Genomic DNA, 13,142 nt, shown 5'->3' on the forward strand with positions numbered 1-13,142 from the left:
ACTCTTATACTTAAATCAATTCAGAAATAACTATTTAATCAGTAATTAGGCAACTACAGCACTATTAGGGGGCCTTCTCTCATAGTTGGAAGCCCTCAACACAAACACTCATTAAGGGAACCATCTTACTCTGGTCTTTGACAAAATATTTGTTGTGAGCACAGAGGTTGGTTAAGACAGAGAGTGAACCTCTAATGCAGTGAATTGCTAACAGAGTGAGGACTTTCAACTGGGAATTTGGTGAGTTTGAGATTTAGGTGCAGGGAGGGAAGGAAGTGTTATGTGATTTAAACCAAGGGACTATGAACTAATCTATCAACTTTTAAAACTTAAATTAAAAAAATACATAAAATAAAAAATGACTAAGTAAGTAATTATTTCGAAATCAAGCTAAGTCCATTGACTAAATATAATCTAGATCTCAAGTGATTCTATTAGTCCTAGAAATAAACTACTGATAATAAATAAATAAAAACTAGAAATGGCAGTACAGGCTGCGTGTCAGGACTGTAATATGTGGGAGTTTGCGGACAGCGAGACTGTCCCAGATTGCCACATCTGCAGTAAATGTCTCTGGCTTGAGATACTCCGGCTCAGAGTCTTTGAGCTGGAATGCAAGTTAGAGACACTGCGACACATAAGAGAGGGGGATGTTGGGCAGCAGGGTAGTGGGAACCTGGGAGAGGTAGAGAAGGAGGTCCTGCAGACACTGGTCCTTTCCAACAGGTACGAGGTACTTGATACCTGTGAGGATAAGGATGAAGGCTGCAGAGAAGATGCCCAGAATGCTAACCTTAGCACCATGGAGCATGAGGCAGTCCAAGGAGAAGAGGATCAGAATAGAAAGGTTGTAGACATAGGAGATTCTATAATCAGGGGGATAGATAGTGTCCTCTGCAGTCGTGACCAAGGGTCCAAGAGGGTGTGTTGCCTACCTGGTGCAAGGGTAAATGAAATCTCAGAGCAACTGGAGAGAAACTTGGGAAGGGAGGGGAAGGATCCTTGATGTGGCCCATGTCAGCACCAATGACATAAGGAAGAATGAGGAGGAGGTCCTGCTGAGGGAATATCAGAAGCTAGGAACTAAATTTAAAAAGCAGGACCTAACAAGGGGAGGGATCTGGTAGCAATAACAAAAGCTTAAAGATAAAGGAAACAGGAGATGAGTGTAAAGGTCAGACCAGGGTAAACATAGGGGAACATCCAGGCAATAGCGATCACAACATAATAAGGTTTAAGATAAAGATTGAGAAGGACATAAGTAAGACAAAGACCAAAGTAATAAATTGGAAAAAAGTTGATTTTAAGGGGATGAGAATAGAACTAGGGAAAATAAACTGGAAAAATGTACTGACAAACAAAGAAATAGAACATCAGTGAGAAACATTTAAAACGGTGATCAAGAGAGTCCAGGAGAAATATGTTCCACTAAAAAGCAAGAACAAACTAGCCAGTAATGACACACCATGGATGGTTAAATGAATAATGGGGAAATTGAATATAAAGAAAAAAGCACACACTAAGTGCAAAGACAGCAAAGGAAAGGATGACAAAAGAGAATATGAAAAAGTTAGGAAAGAAGTCAAAAAAACAATTACGAAGGCAAAGAGAAACGAGGAAATTAAATTATCAAGGAATATAAAAAGAAATAGTAAAGTATTCTACAGACACATAAATAACAAAAGAAAAATCAGGATAGGGTTAGGACCACTAAGGGATACACACGACAAACTCACAGGTAATGACAGCGAAATGGCAGAAATATTAAATAATTACTTTGCCTCAGTATTTACCAGGGAAACTAACAAAGTGGGCATGACAATAGAAGAAGAGATCAAAAAAGATACAAAGACATTTAAGATAGAAAGGGGGGAGATAATTGATGAACTAATCAAACTTAGAGAGGATAAAACTTATTTACCCAGAGTGGTTAGAATGTGGAACTCGCTAGAAGAGGAGTAGTTGAGGCGACTGGCATAGATGCATTTAAGGGGAAGCTGGATAAACACATGAAGGAGAAAGGATTAGAACGTTCTGTTGATGGGGTTAGATGAAGAAGGGTGGGAGCAGGCTCACGTGGAGCATAAACACTGGCATGGACTTGTTGGGCTGAATGGTCTGTTTCTATGCTGTACACTCTATGTAATACTAATGTTTTGATTCTCTCTGAAATTTTTTGACTCAAAATACACAACTCACCTAAGATAATGCAGTGTGTGCATTTACAGGAAGGACTTTGTTACCCAGCTATATGTCATCCCGGTTATAGGCCTTAAAATGTTTAAATGTTATCATTTGCACAACACTCCTACTAGATCAAAGCTTATAAACTGATAATATTCACATAGAAAAGATGGTTTGCATCCCTGCATATTAAAAGAAGCTAGGGAAGAGATAGCAGAGACACTATTACATATATATAAAAATTCATTAGAAAAGGGAATAGTGCCAGAGGACTGGCGGACAGCTAATGTGATTCCTATATTTAAAAATGGAGATAGAACAAGTCCAGGGAGCTATAGACCAATTAGCTTAATGTCAGTGGTAGGACAGATAATGGAATCCTTACTCAAAGATGTAATAGAAAAACATCTAGAAACTGAAAATATAATAAAGAATAGTCAACACGTTTTTCAAAAGGGAAGGTCATGCTTGTCCAACCTTATTGAATTCTTGAAGAAGTAACAGAAAGGGTGGACAAGAGTAATGAAGTAGATGTAATATATTTGGATTTTCAAAAGGCCTTCGATAAGGTACCACATAGTAGACTCATGACTATGGTCAGAGCCTGTGGAGTCAGGGGACAAGTAGCAGAATGGATAGCAGGCTGGCTACAGAACAGAAAACAGAGAGTAGGGTTAAAGGTAGTTACTCAGACTGACAAAAGGTGCAAAGTGGTGTTCCACAAGGATCGGTGCTGGGACCACTGTTGTTCACCATTTACATACACGATTTGAACTCAGGAATCGGAAGTACAATTTCAAAATTCGTGGACAACACCAAATTAGGGTTATAGTTAATACTGAGGAGGACTGTGACAAAATGCAGAAAGACATTAATAAACTTGCAGAGTGGGTGGGTAATTGGGAAATTAATTTCAATATAGATAAGTGTGAGGTGGTACATTTTGGTAGGAAGAATAAGGAAGCCACATACTGCTTGGAAAATTAGAGTCTAAATGGGGTAGGGGAACAGAGGGATCTGGGAGTACAAATACACAAATCACTAAAAGTAGCCATGCTGATTTATAAGGCCATAAAAAAAGCAAACTAAGCATTGTGGTTCATTTCTAGAGGGATAATATTGAAAAGCAGGCAAGTTATGTTAAACTTGTATGGAACCTTAATTAAACCACACTTACAGTACTGTGAACAGTTCTAGTCTCCATATTATAAAAAGGATATAGAGGCACTGGAGAAGGGGTAAAAAAGATTTACTAGGATGATACCAGAACAGAGAGGTTATACCTAACAGGAAGGATTGAACAAGCTGGGGCTGTTTTCTCGAGACTGAGGGGTGACCTGATCGAGGTCTTTAAGATTCTGAAAGGGTTTGATAGGGTAGACGTAGAGAAGATGTTTCTACTTGCAGGGGAGACCAAAACTAGGGGCCATAAATATAAGATAGTCACTAATAAATCCAATAGGGAATTCAGGAGAAACTTATTTACCCAGAGTGGTTAGAATGTGGAACTCGCTAGAAGAGGAGTAGTTGAGGCGACTGGCATAGATGCATTTAAGGGGAAGCTGGATAAACGTATGGAGGAGAAAGGAATAGAACGTTCTGTTGATGGGGTTAGATGAAGAAGGGTGGGAGCAGGCTCACGTGGAGCATAAACACTGGCATGGACTTGTTGGGCTGAATGGTCTGTTTCTATGCTGTACACTCTATGTAATACTAATGTTTTGATTCTCTCTGAAATTTTTTGACTCAAAATACACAACTCACCTAAGATAATGCAGTGTGTGCATTTACAGGAAGGACTTTGTTACCCAGCTATATGTCATCCTGGTTATAGGCCTTAAAATGTTTAAATGTTATCATTTGCACAACACTCCTACTAGATCAAAGCTTATAAACTGAAAATATTCACATAGAAAAGAACTTCGTTTTATATAGTGCCTTTCAGAACCTCAAGACAAGCCAAAACACGTCACAGCCAATTAAGTACTTTTGAAATGTAGTCACTATTGTAAGGCAGGGAAATGCAGCAACCAATTTGCACACAGCAAGGTCCCACAAACAGCAATGAGATAAGTGACTGGATAATTTTTTTTTGGTGATGTTGGTTGAGGGACACCTACTCTTCTTCAAATAGTGCCACGGGATCTTTTACATCCACCTGAGAGAGCAGACAGGATCTCAGTTCAATATCTCATGCAAAAGAGTTAAGCACTTCCTCAACACTGCACTGAAGTGTCAGTCTAGTACTCAAGTTTATGAAGTGGGGCTTGAACCCATAACCTTCTCACTCAGAGGCAAGAATGCTACCACTGACCCATGGCTGACACCTAACTTTATATTTGTTAAATATGAGGTGTTAATCGTAAAACAACATAATCTTACAAGATTTTCAGGCTCATCGCTGACCCTTGGAAATGTGTAGATCATTTTCCAACATTGACAATTGTCTCTGAAAATGTAATGTTTCTGCTCTCCAATGAATATATCTGGCTGAATCTCTACACATGAGAGGAGCTAAGAGTCTGGGTTGGCAGGCATCTGCTGCTGGTTTCCAATTATTCTTGTAATTAGAATGTACAAATTGCACCACCATAAACATTATCTACCTTGAATTTAGGAGGTAATGCACCTTAGGCTGGACTTTGTTCTACACGTTTTGCATCGTTATCTGTGGGTCATCATTTGCAGCGTCATTTACATGAATATACAGAGTCAGGAAAGTTTTGAATAGCAGTACACAGCAATAGATACTGAGTGGGCATCTTGAGAAGGCAGTATCCAATAGTATTGATGTCACCCAGCAATCCAGTTGTGCAGAAGTGTCAGCAATTAGTAGCTATCAACATATGCAAAAACATGCACTGAAGACATTGCATTGGCCTATGTACAGCCCAGAAATTAGGCATCCATGCTGACTTGATTTCTAGTTTTTTAGGTTGACTGGATGTCCTCCAACACCTGGATCACCTTATGTTTTCCATTAAGTGGGCTCCCTTAGGTTTTCCATTAAGTGGGCTCCCTTAGGTTTTCCATTAAGTGGGCTCCCTTAGGTTTTCCATTAAGTGGGCTCTGAAGCTGATGAAGTCAATTTCTTCCACACCAGCCATCAGTGACCTCCAGTCTGGTCCTAATGTATATATAAACAGAGTGATTACATTGGGTGGGCTTCAATGTCAGTTACTTTTAAGGACAAGACAGGATCAGTCTTTGGCGACCAATTGGAGCAATAGGGAATAAAGGGGGGGCCTTTTAAAGCTGATTTGCTGATCGTGCTGGGGAAACCCGAGTATCAGGGATTATACAGCACAGAAAGAGGCCATTCAGCCCATCGTGACTGTGCCGACTCTTTGAAAGAGCTATCCAATTAGTCCCACTCCCCTGCTTTCTCACATAGGCCTGTAATTTTTCCCCTTCAAGTATTTATGCAATTCCCTTTTGAAAGTTACTGTTGAATCTGCTTGAGTATGAAAATAATATAAATTAGGGCCAATGCCTGAACAACTCTTGATCCTGCTTGTGTCATTCCAGCAGTGTAAGAGGTTGGTCACATTTGCTGCAGAATAATTAACATGGAGAAGAGCTATGACATTTAAAATTCTGCCCACCTCCATTGCAGTTGATGGTAGGAGAAGGGAACATGAATGTACTTGGTAATCCCATAGCTTTCACATTGGGATCCAGGAGGTACTACAATATTCTATAATCCTGGCAATAATTGCTCCAGCCTGCAGGTCTTGTCACTATGTCCACAGTATTACTCCAATCTGCCCACACCTGGGGGGAAGGGGGCAAAATTACTCTTGTTGATAATGTTAATGGAAATAGTTAGTATGAATACAAAACTGGAAATCCTGTTCTCACTTAGGCTGCCATTCTTCTTAAGTGAAGGAATTTCACCTTCAGAAAATTGATACAAAGAAGAGCGGGAAAACCAAACTTCATAAGGTTAACTTTCAAGAAAGGTTTATTCAATTAAAACATAATACATCTCAAGAAAGTACTTTCTCCTGCAATATTACAATGTGATAGTCCAGAAGCAGCAAGCAATAACCCCCCCATGGAAAAGTACAATGTGCAGCCCTAATATTGGTCAATTGCCACTGAAAATTACTAACATTAACAAAAACCAGAAATCTTCTCAACATGTGGAGCACTCTGGAGATGTTCAGACCAGAGGGTATTTGTTCATCGTGTTCAATACGTCAAGCAGGGTTAAAATTTTTCCATTCTGAGATTTGCCTTTATTGTCTATTCAAGGAAAAGAAAACATAGAAATAATTTCTGTAGCTCTACACGTGTTAAAACATGTATGGCACTCCAGCCACCGCAACGATTTGCATCAATCATGAGGGTCAAATACCTGGAACTAATCTGAGAATCCATCAAGTCGGGTGTTCCCTCCATATTGAGCAAATGGAAGTCTACCAGTTGGATTTCTCAGTAACTTGGTTTTGAGACCCTTAATGAAGGTGATGGGTTCCTGTGTGTGTCAGACACCAGACTAACCAAGAAAACAGTGATCCTCCTAGCCATATCCCATCTGTTTTACTGCATTAAATATAACATTTCAGATTTCACAATTTTGAATGACTAATATGTGCAAATATTTAACTTGAAACCAATCATTGATTTCTTTGTATATAAAGTGGCAGCTGATTCTGCAGCTTTTAAAATATATCACTAAGCAAGGTGGGTGGAAATTTTTTTTTTTATTCGTTCACGGGATGTGGGCGTCCCTGGCGAGGCCAGCATTTATTGCCCATCCCTAATTGCCCTCGAGAAGGTGGTGGTGAGCCGCCTTCTTGAACCGCTGCAGTCCGTGTGGTGAAGGTTCTCCCACAGTGCTGTTAGGAAGGGAGTTCCAGGATTTTGACCCAGCGACAATGAAGGAACGGCGATATATTTCCAAGTCGGGATGGTGTGTGACTTGGAGGGGAACATGCAGGTGGTGTTGTTCCCATGCGCCTGCTGCCCTTGTCCTTCTAGGTGGTAGAGGTCGCGGGTTTGGGAGGTGCTGTCGAAGAAGCCTTGGCGAGTTGCTGCAGTGCATCCTGTGGATGGTACACACTGCAGCCACAGTGCGCCGGTGGTGAAGGGAGTGAATGTTTAGGGTGGTGGATGGGGTGCCAATCAAGCGGGCTGCTTTATCTTGGATGGTGTCGAGCTTCTTGAGTGTTGTTGGAGCTGCACTCATCCAGGCAAGTGGAGAGTATTCCATCACACTCCTGACTTGTGCCTTGTAGATGGTGGAAAGGCTTTGGGGAGTCAGGAGGTGAGTCACTCGCCGCAGAATACCCAGCCTCTGACCTGCTCTTGTAGCCACAGTATTTATATGGCTGGTCCAGTTAAGTTTCTGGTCAATGGTGACCCCCAGGATGTTGATGGTGGGGGAATCGGCGACGGTAATGCCGTTGAACGTCAAGGGGAGGTGGTTAGACTCTCTCTTGTTGGAGATGGTCATTGCCTGGCATTTATCTGGCGCGAATGTTACTTGCCACTTATGAGCCCAAGCCTGGATGTTGTCCAGGTCTTGCTGCATGCAGGCTCGGACTGCTTCATTATCTGAGGGGTTGCGAATGGAACTGAACACTGTGCAGTCATCAGCGAACATCCCCATTTCTGACCTTATGATGGAGGGAACGTCATTGATGAAGCAGCTGAAGATGGTTGGGCCTAGGACACTGCCCTGAGGAACTCCTGCAGCAATGCCCTGGGGCTGAGATGATTGGCCTCCAACAACCACTACCATCTTCCTTTGTGCTAGGTATGACTCCAGCCACTGGAGAGTTTTCCCCCTGATTCCCATTGACTTCAATTTTACTAGGGCTCCTTGGTGCCACACTCGGTCAAATGCTGCCTTGATGTCAAGGGCAGTCACTCTCACCTCACCTCTGGAATTCAGCTCTTTTGTCCATGTTTGGACCAAGGCTGTAATGAGGTCTGGAGCCGAGTGGTCCTGGCGGAACCCAAACTGAGCATCGGTGAGCAGGTTATTGGTGAGTAAGTGCCGCTTGATAGCACTGTCGGAAATGTTCCCGATGCCCCTACTATGATGCAGCAATATCGGCACCACTGATAAGGCAGTAAGGTAATTGCTATCTCTATTCATCACAGCAGAATAGTCTCTCATTCTTTCCAATCTACACCACTTAACATTGCAGTCATGTTGTGTCCTTAAGCTTTCAGCACTGATCATGATCACAAATCCATTCACTAACTAACACTTGTGACAAAGTCAGGAAAGCTGTCCCAGCCCAATATCTGTGATCAACCATTAGGGATTTCCAAGTGAGGAGGACCCTCCTGAAAGTTGAAAGCACTAGTTCAAGTTGTACTTCTGAACATCCTTCATTGTGGACACTTGAATATTGTGTTTACAACTTGAAAGTGACCCCGATAACATTTCAAAATGTTGTTTCTCTGTCCTGGCATTCCTGACCGCTTTTGAAATATGCCAAAATCATAACTTTAATTTCATACTGGTAACAGTTATATGAGTATGTTTTACGCTTACCTCTTTGACCCTTGGCGTCACACAAAGAGCAATTGCACATGAAAGTAACAGCAGACTTCCAACGCACAGCAGAATTATCTGAATACAACCAAGTACTGTCATGGGTGTTGTTAAAGAAGCCCTGAACATCGCTGAAGTTTCATCATCAACAGTTGCTGTCTAGGATTTAAAATCATAAATTCAGAAACTTCTCTATGTATTGCACGTTATAGCAAACAGAGCATCAGCTTCTATCAGTAAAGGCAGCAAGCCAAAGTTCAAGTAAATTCTACTAATTCGACAACTCCATTGTGGGATTGCACTAATAGTGCACTTATACTGTTGGTGTGATAGTGATATTATTGTGTTTGGAGGGTGTGAGCGCAGAGCCTGGAACTTACACTATTTGTACCTTCCCACTGGACTATGCTGTAATAGGGAATGCAGAGCTCCAGGTATATATATTTAAACACATGTGGTACTCTTCTCACCAGCCTCCAACAGCAAGTACATTTTATCTTTCTATTAATAGGAAAAAAGTTGACTATGCTACCAGCTCTTTCCTAACTTTAAAAAAGAATTCAGAAGATTCTACACTTACAATTAAAGTTTCAAAATTAAGGTTTGCAAACCAAAGCAATGTAGGGCATCTTCTTCAGATGATTGTGAGAAAATGTCAGCTGTCACTGCTCAACTTTCAGTGATGCTGCACAAAAATCACTGCACTAGGACACAAGGCTTGCTTCATAACTTCTCCATTAGAAATATTGCATTCAAAGAAACAAGGGTAGCCCATGGATATATATTTGTTTTCTAATTATCTTCCTGAATAAATTCAACTCTTGGTCTGTAAATTTACCAACTGATAACTTCTCCCACCCTATTGGAGTCAACTGCTTTCTCATCCCTTCAAAGTTAGCCTTGTTTAACTACAAGCATTTGGTTTGTGATCTTTATTTTTTCCTTTCAAGCCTGATAATGAATTCAACCATATTACGATCCCCTTTTCCCCAAGATGCTCCATGACTATCAGATTGTTAACTATTTCTAGCTAATTACTCGCCTGCTGCCTTGTAAGGCTAAAGGCATGCTGCTTTAGCAAACTACCATCAATGCATTCAATGAATGCATTCCCTTTCCTATTGGGCTGCTATTTTCCACTAATCTGTAGGCAAGTTAAAATCTTCCATTATTACCACAATTTTCTTATGGGCCTCTCTGATCTCTATATAAACACATTGCCCCATTAAGTCATCACAGTCAGGAAGAATGTAAAATAACCCACCAGTATTTTGAGTCCTTTCTTGTTCCTAAAATGTATCCATGGTGATTCCACCTGTTAATTACATTTGCATAGATCCCTCCTTTATGCCCCCATGATGATGTCCTTCATTAATATTGCAACCTACCGCCCGCCCCCCCCCCAACTTTCTGTTTTTCCCTATCCTCTACAACAATCCTACATCCAGTATATTTGGCCCCCAAACTTGCCTAGACTGCAATTGCTACCATATCATAGCCTTCTGGTTGTAATCAAGCTTTTAGTTCCTTTACTATACTCGCAATGCTCTTAGCGTTGGACCTGTGTCTGGTACATATGTGACTCCGGTGTGGAACTACATGGTTGACTCTTAATGACTTCAGGGCGAGTAGGGATGGCAATAAATACTGCCTTGCTGGTGTTCCCACATTCCAAGAACAAATTATTTTCCCCTTCTCAGTTCCTCACCATACTTTTATTAATTTACCATCTTGCTTAACTTGTTAATCTTCCCACTTCCACTTCCAAAACTTGTTTAAATCCTTCTGCTTTGTTGCATAATTCACTACTCCATGGTATTCCATGTCAGTCTACCCATGCATTATGTCTTAAGATATTTTATTTTTGAAATTATATCAACTCTGATATACATATGAAGTTGTTTAATTTATAGAACTGATTCTATATCACTAAACGTTGAAAATAAAATAACATCAGTGTTTTTGTTTGTTTTTCCAGTAAAGCAATTTTTTCCATTGTAAACTATAGTGCAAAAATATCCTCTTACCTCATTAAGCCAGACAAGTGGAAAAATTATTGACTTCTTAATGTTTGATAATATTCTACAAAGAGAAATGTTTTGTTTAAAAAATTTGAAATATCCGGTTTGTGCAACAATTAGCTTGTGACTGGACAAAGCACAGTTTGAAATACAATGAATCTTTACTTTTTTTAGTGAATGTGAATTGGTACTTTATTATAATACATCTCCTGGCCAGCCTCCCATCTCCACCCTCCATAAACTTCAATTAATCCAAAGCTCTGCTGCCCATATCCTAACCTGTACCTGCTCCTACGTACCCATTACCCCCGTATTCACTGACCTACATTAGCTCCCGGTCCCACAAAGTCTCAAATTTAAAACGATCATTCTCGTATTTAAATCCCTTTATGGCCTTACCCCTTCCTTCTCTCTGTAACATCTCGCAACACCCTCCCAAACTCTCCGTTCCTCTGAGTCTGGCCCTTTGTGTATCTCCCTTCCCTTCGTCCCCACCACTGGCGGCAATGCCTTCAGCTATCTAGGCCCCATACGCTGGAGTTCCCTCCCTAATCCTCTCCACCTCCCTCTACTCCTTCAAGGCCCACCTTAAAGCCACCTCTTTGACCACCACACCTAATATTTCCTTCTTTGGCTCGGCATCCATTATTGTCTGATTCTGCCTCTGTGAAGCATCTTGGGACATTATATGAATGCAAGTTGTTGCTGTTGTTGAATTATTACAAAATCCTAGAATTTGCCTGAGTTCGTTTCGTAATAAGTAAAAGTCCTGACAGAAACCCATTAAAATTTGATATTTTCTTTAACGTGATGATTTATCCAGAAATACATTTCAAAATACTATTTTTTAGTACAATGAATACAAATCAAACATACTCAATTTTCTTTGAAGGTTTAAACATTAAGTTGATTTGTATCCGCTTAGCAATTCTCAACGTAAATCCAGTGACCTGCAAAAAAAGAAATTGTAAAGACATCATCCAGAGAAAAAGATATGTTGAATGTTGCCAGTTAAACCGTGTGTATTAGATAAATAGATAATTCAGTCCAATCTGATACTGAACAGCGTGTCTCACTGTGAGCTCCTGCATTGTACTGTTACAAATTTAAGGTCTGACCAATTATTCTCTCAGCTTCAGTGTTGCCTGTTTCTCCCATGAGCAATCACCCCATCCCCAATGATCAAGAGTTTGCCTTTACTGCTGAATATCTAGTCATACAATAGGGAAACCAGCGGTCATAACAGTGAAACCCCTAATGTGAACTGGATGCCGTAATCTTGCACATGCCCCCCCGCCCCACCCCCGCCCAAGTGTTTCTTCTTCTGTCTCATTTCTGCAGACTTCCTTTCTTAGCTGTACAGAAATCCAAAAGCCTAACCTCTGAACCTTCCCCCACACTCCATGCCCAGGGGTTGGCCAGTCAAGCTCCCAATTATACACCGGAAATGCAGAGGGAAGAAAAGATTTAGAGCATTTGTCACCGGGAATAGTGAAAAAAAGGGATTCTTTTTCAAGGTAAGTTGAGAAACCATAACTCCTGTCGTAAGGGTCCCTAGTATGTACAAACTTGGTCACTGGAGAGGTCCTCTGCTTATCCTAAAGATCCATAGCTCCTGCTGGAAAATTACATGCCTCGGTAGATTAATGTTGCTAATTAAATATTACTTCAGACGTGTGCTATTGCGATCAATCACGCAGCCTATAGAATGATATCATTCACCCACTTGGAAAAATGTTACTGAAGTCCTGAACACATGATATTTTTCCCAAAGCATTCATGTCTTTTATTTATATTATTAGTGTTTTATATAGTGCTGAATGCTATTAACAGGATATAGGATAAATTTACCAGTAATGAACATGCCAGGACTGGGGAATATCTATGCTGTGAAGTTCCTGAAGTCTAACTACTTTATTCTTTAAAACTTGAGTAAATTAAATTTCTTATTCCTTTCGCTAGAAATAGACTGGAGTTTGTTTAACCACAGATTAGGGAGGTGAAAAGGTTTCAAAGAAAAGTTGTTTCACTTACAGGTTCCACATCCAGGAAGGTTTCATGTTCTTCCTTGTTGGGACTTATCCCTTCTACAGAGTTCACAACTTCATCACTTGCATATAGAAAGTGAGGGAGTGAAATATAAATCGGTTTCTCTGCAATTGAAACACAGCATTACACAGCAATTGTGAGTCACAGTACATGTCTAAGGAGTATTTCACAGGACAGTGGATTTAAGTCACAGTATAACATGCTCTGTTCATCAACTAATCTTGAAAAAGGAAACTGTAGTAAATCAATGAAAATTGAACATTGATCTATCAGACAAGTGATATAATTGCGTAATCAAAAGATACAACAAAAGAACAGAAAAAGCATAAAATGAGAAAGGCCATTTGGCCCATTTAGGCTATTCTTTCTGCAGA

The 13,142-nt window shown here is 40.5% G+C and overlaps 1 protein-coding gene across 3 annotated transcripts in view; it reads right to left on the bottom strand.

The window, feature by feature from the left end:
• Window positions 1-6,151: 6,151 nt before the first annotated feature.
• The window catches only part of cd36 (CD36 molecule (CD36 blood group)), a 34,565-nt gene continuing 27,574 nt past the window's right edge, over window positions 6,152-13,142 (bottom strand). For all 3 annotated transcript variants that reach the window (XM_068005365.1, XM_068005367.1, XM_068005368.1), the window contains exons 9-13: window positions 12,754-12,872; window positions 11,596-11,669; window positions 10,726-10,780; window positions 8,699-8,857; window positions 6,152-6,432 (exon numbers count right to left, since the gene is read on the bottom strand). In XM_068005365.1, the coding sequence (XP_067861466.1) occupies window positions 6,397-6,432; window positions 8,699-8,857; window positions 10,726-10,780; window positions 11,596-11,669; window positions 12,754-12,872 (443 nt within the window). In that variant the 3' untranslated portion in view covers window positions 6,152-6,396. The remainder of the gene's footprint in view (window positions 6,433-8,698; window positions 8,858-10,725; window positions 10,781-11,595; window positions 11,670-12,753; window positions 12,873-13,142) is intronic.

This window comes from Heptranchias perlo, chromosome 24, assembly GCF_035084215.1.
Source record: "Heptranchias perlo isolate sHepPer1 chromosome 24, sHepPer1.hap1, whole genome shotgun sequence".
NCBI lineage: Eukaryota > Metazoa > Chordata > Chondrichthyes > Hexanchiformes > Hexanchidae > Heptranchias > Heptranchias perlo.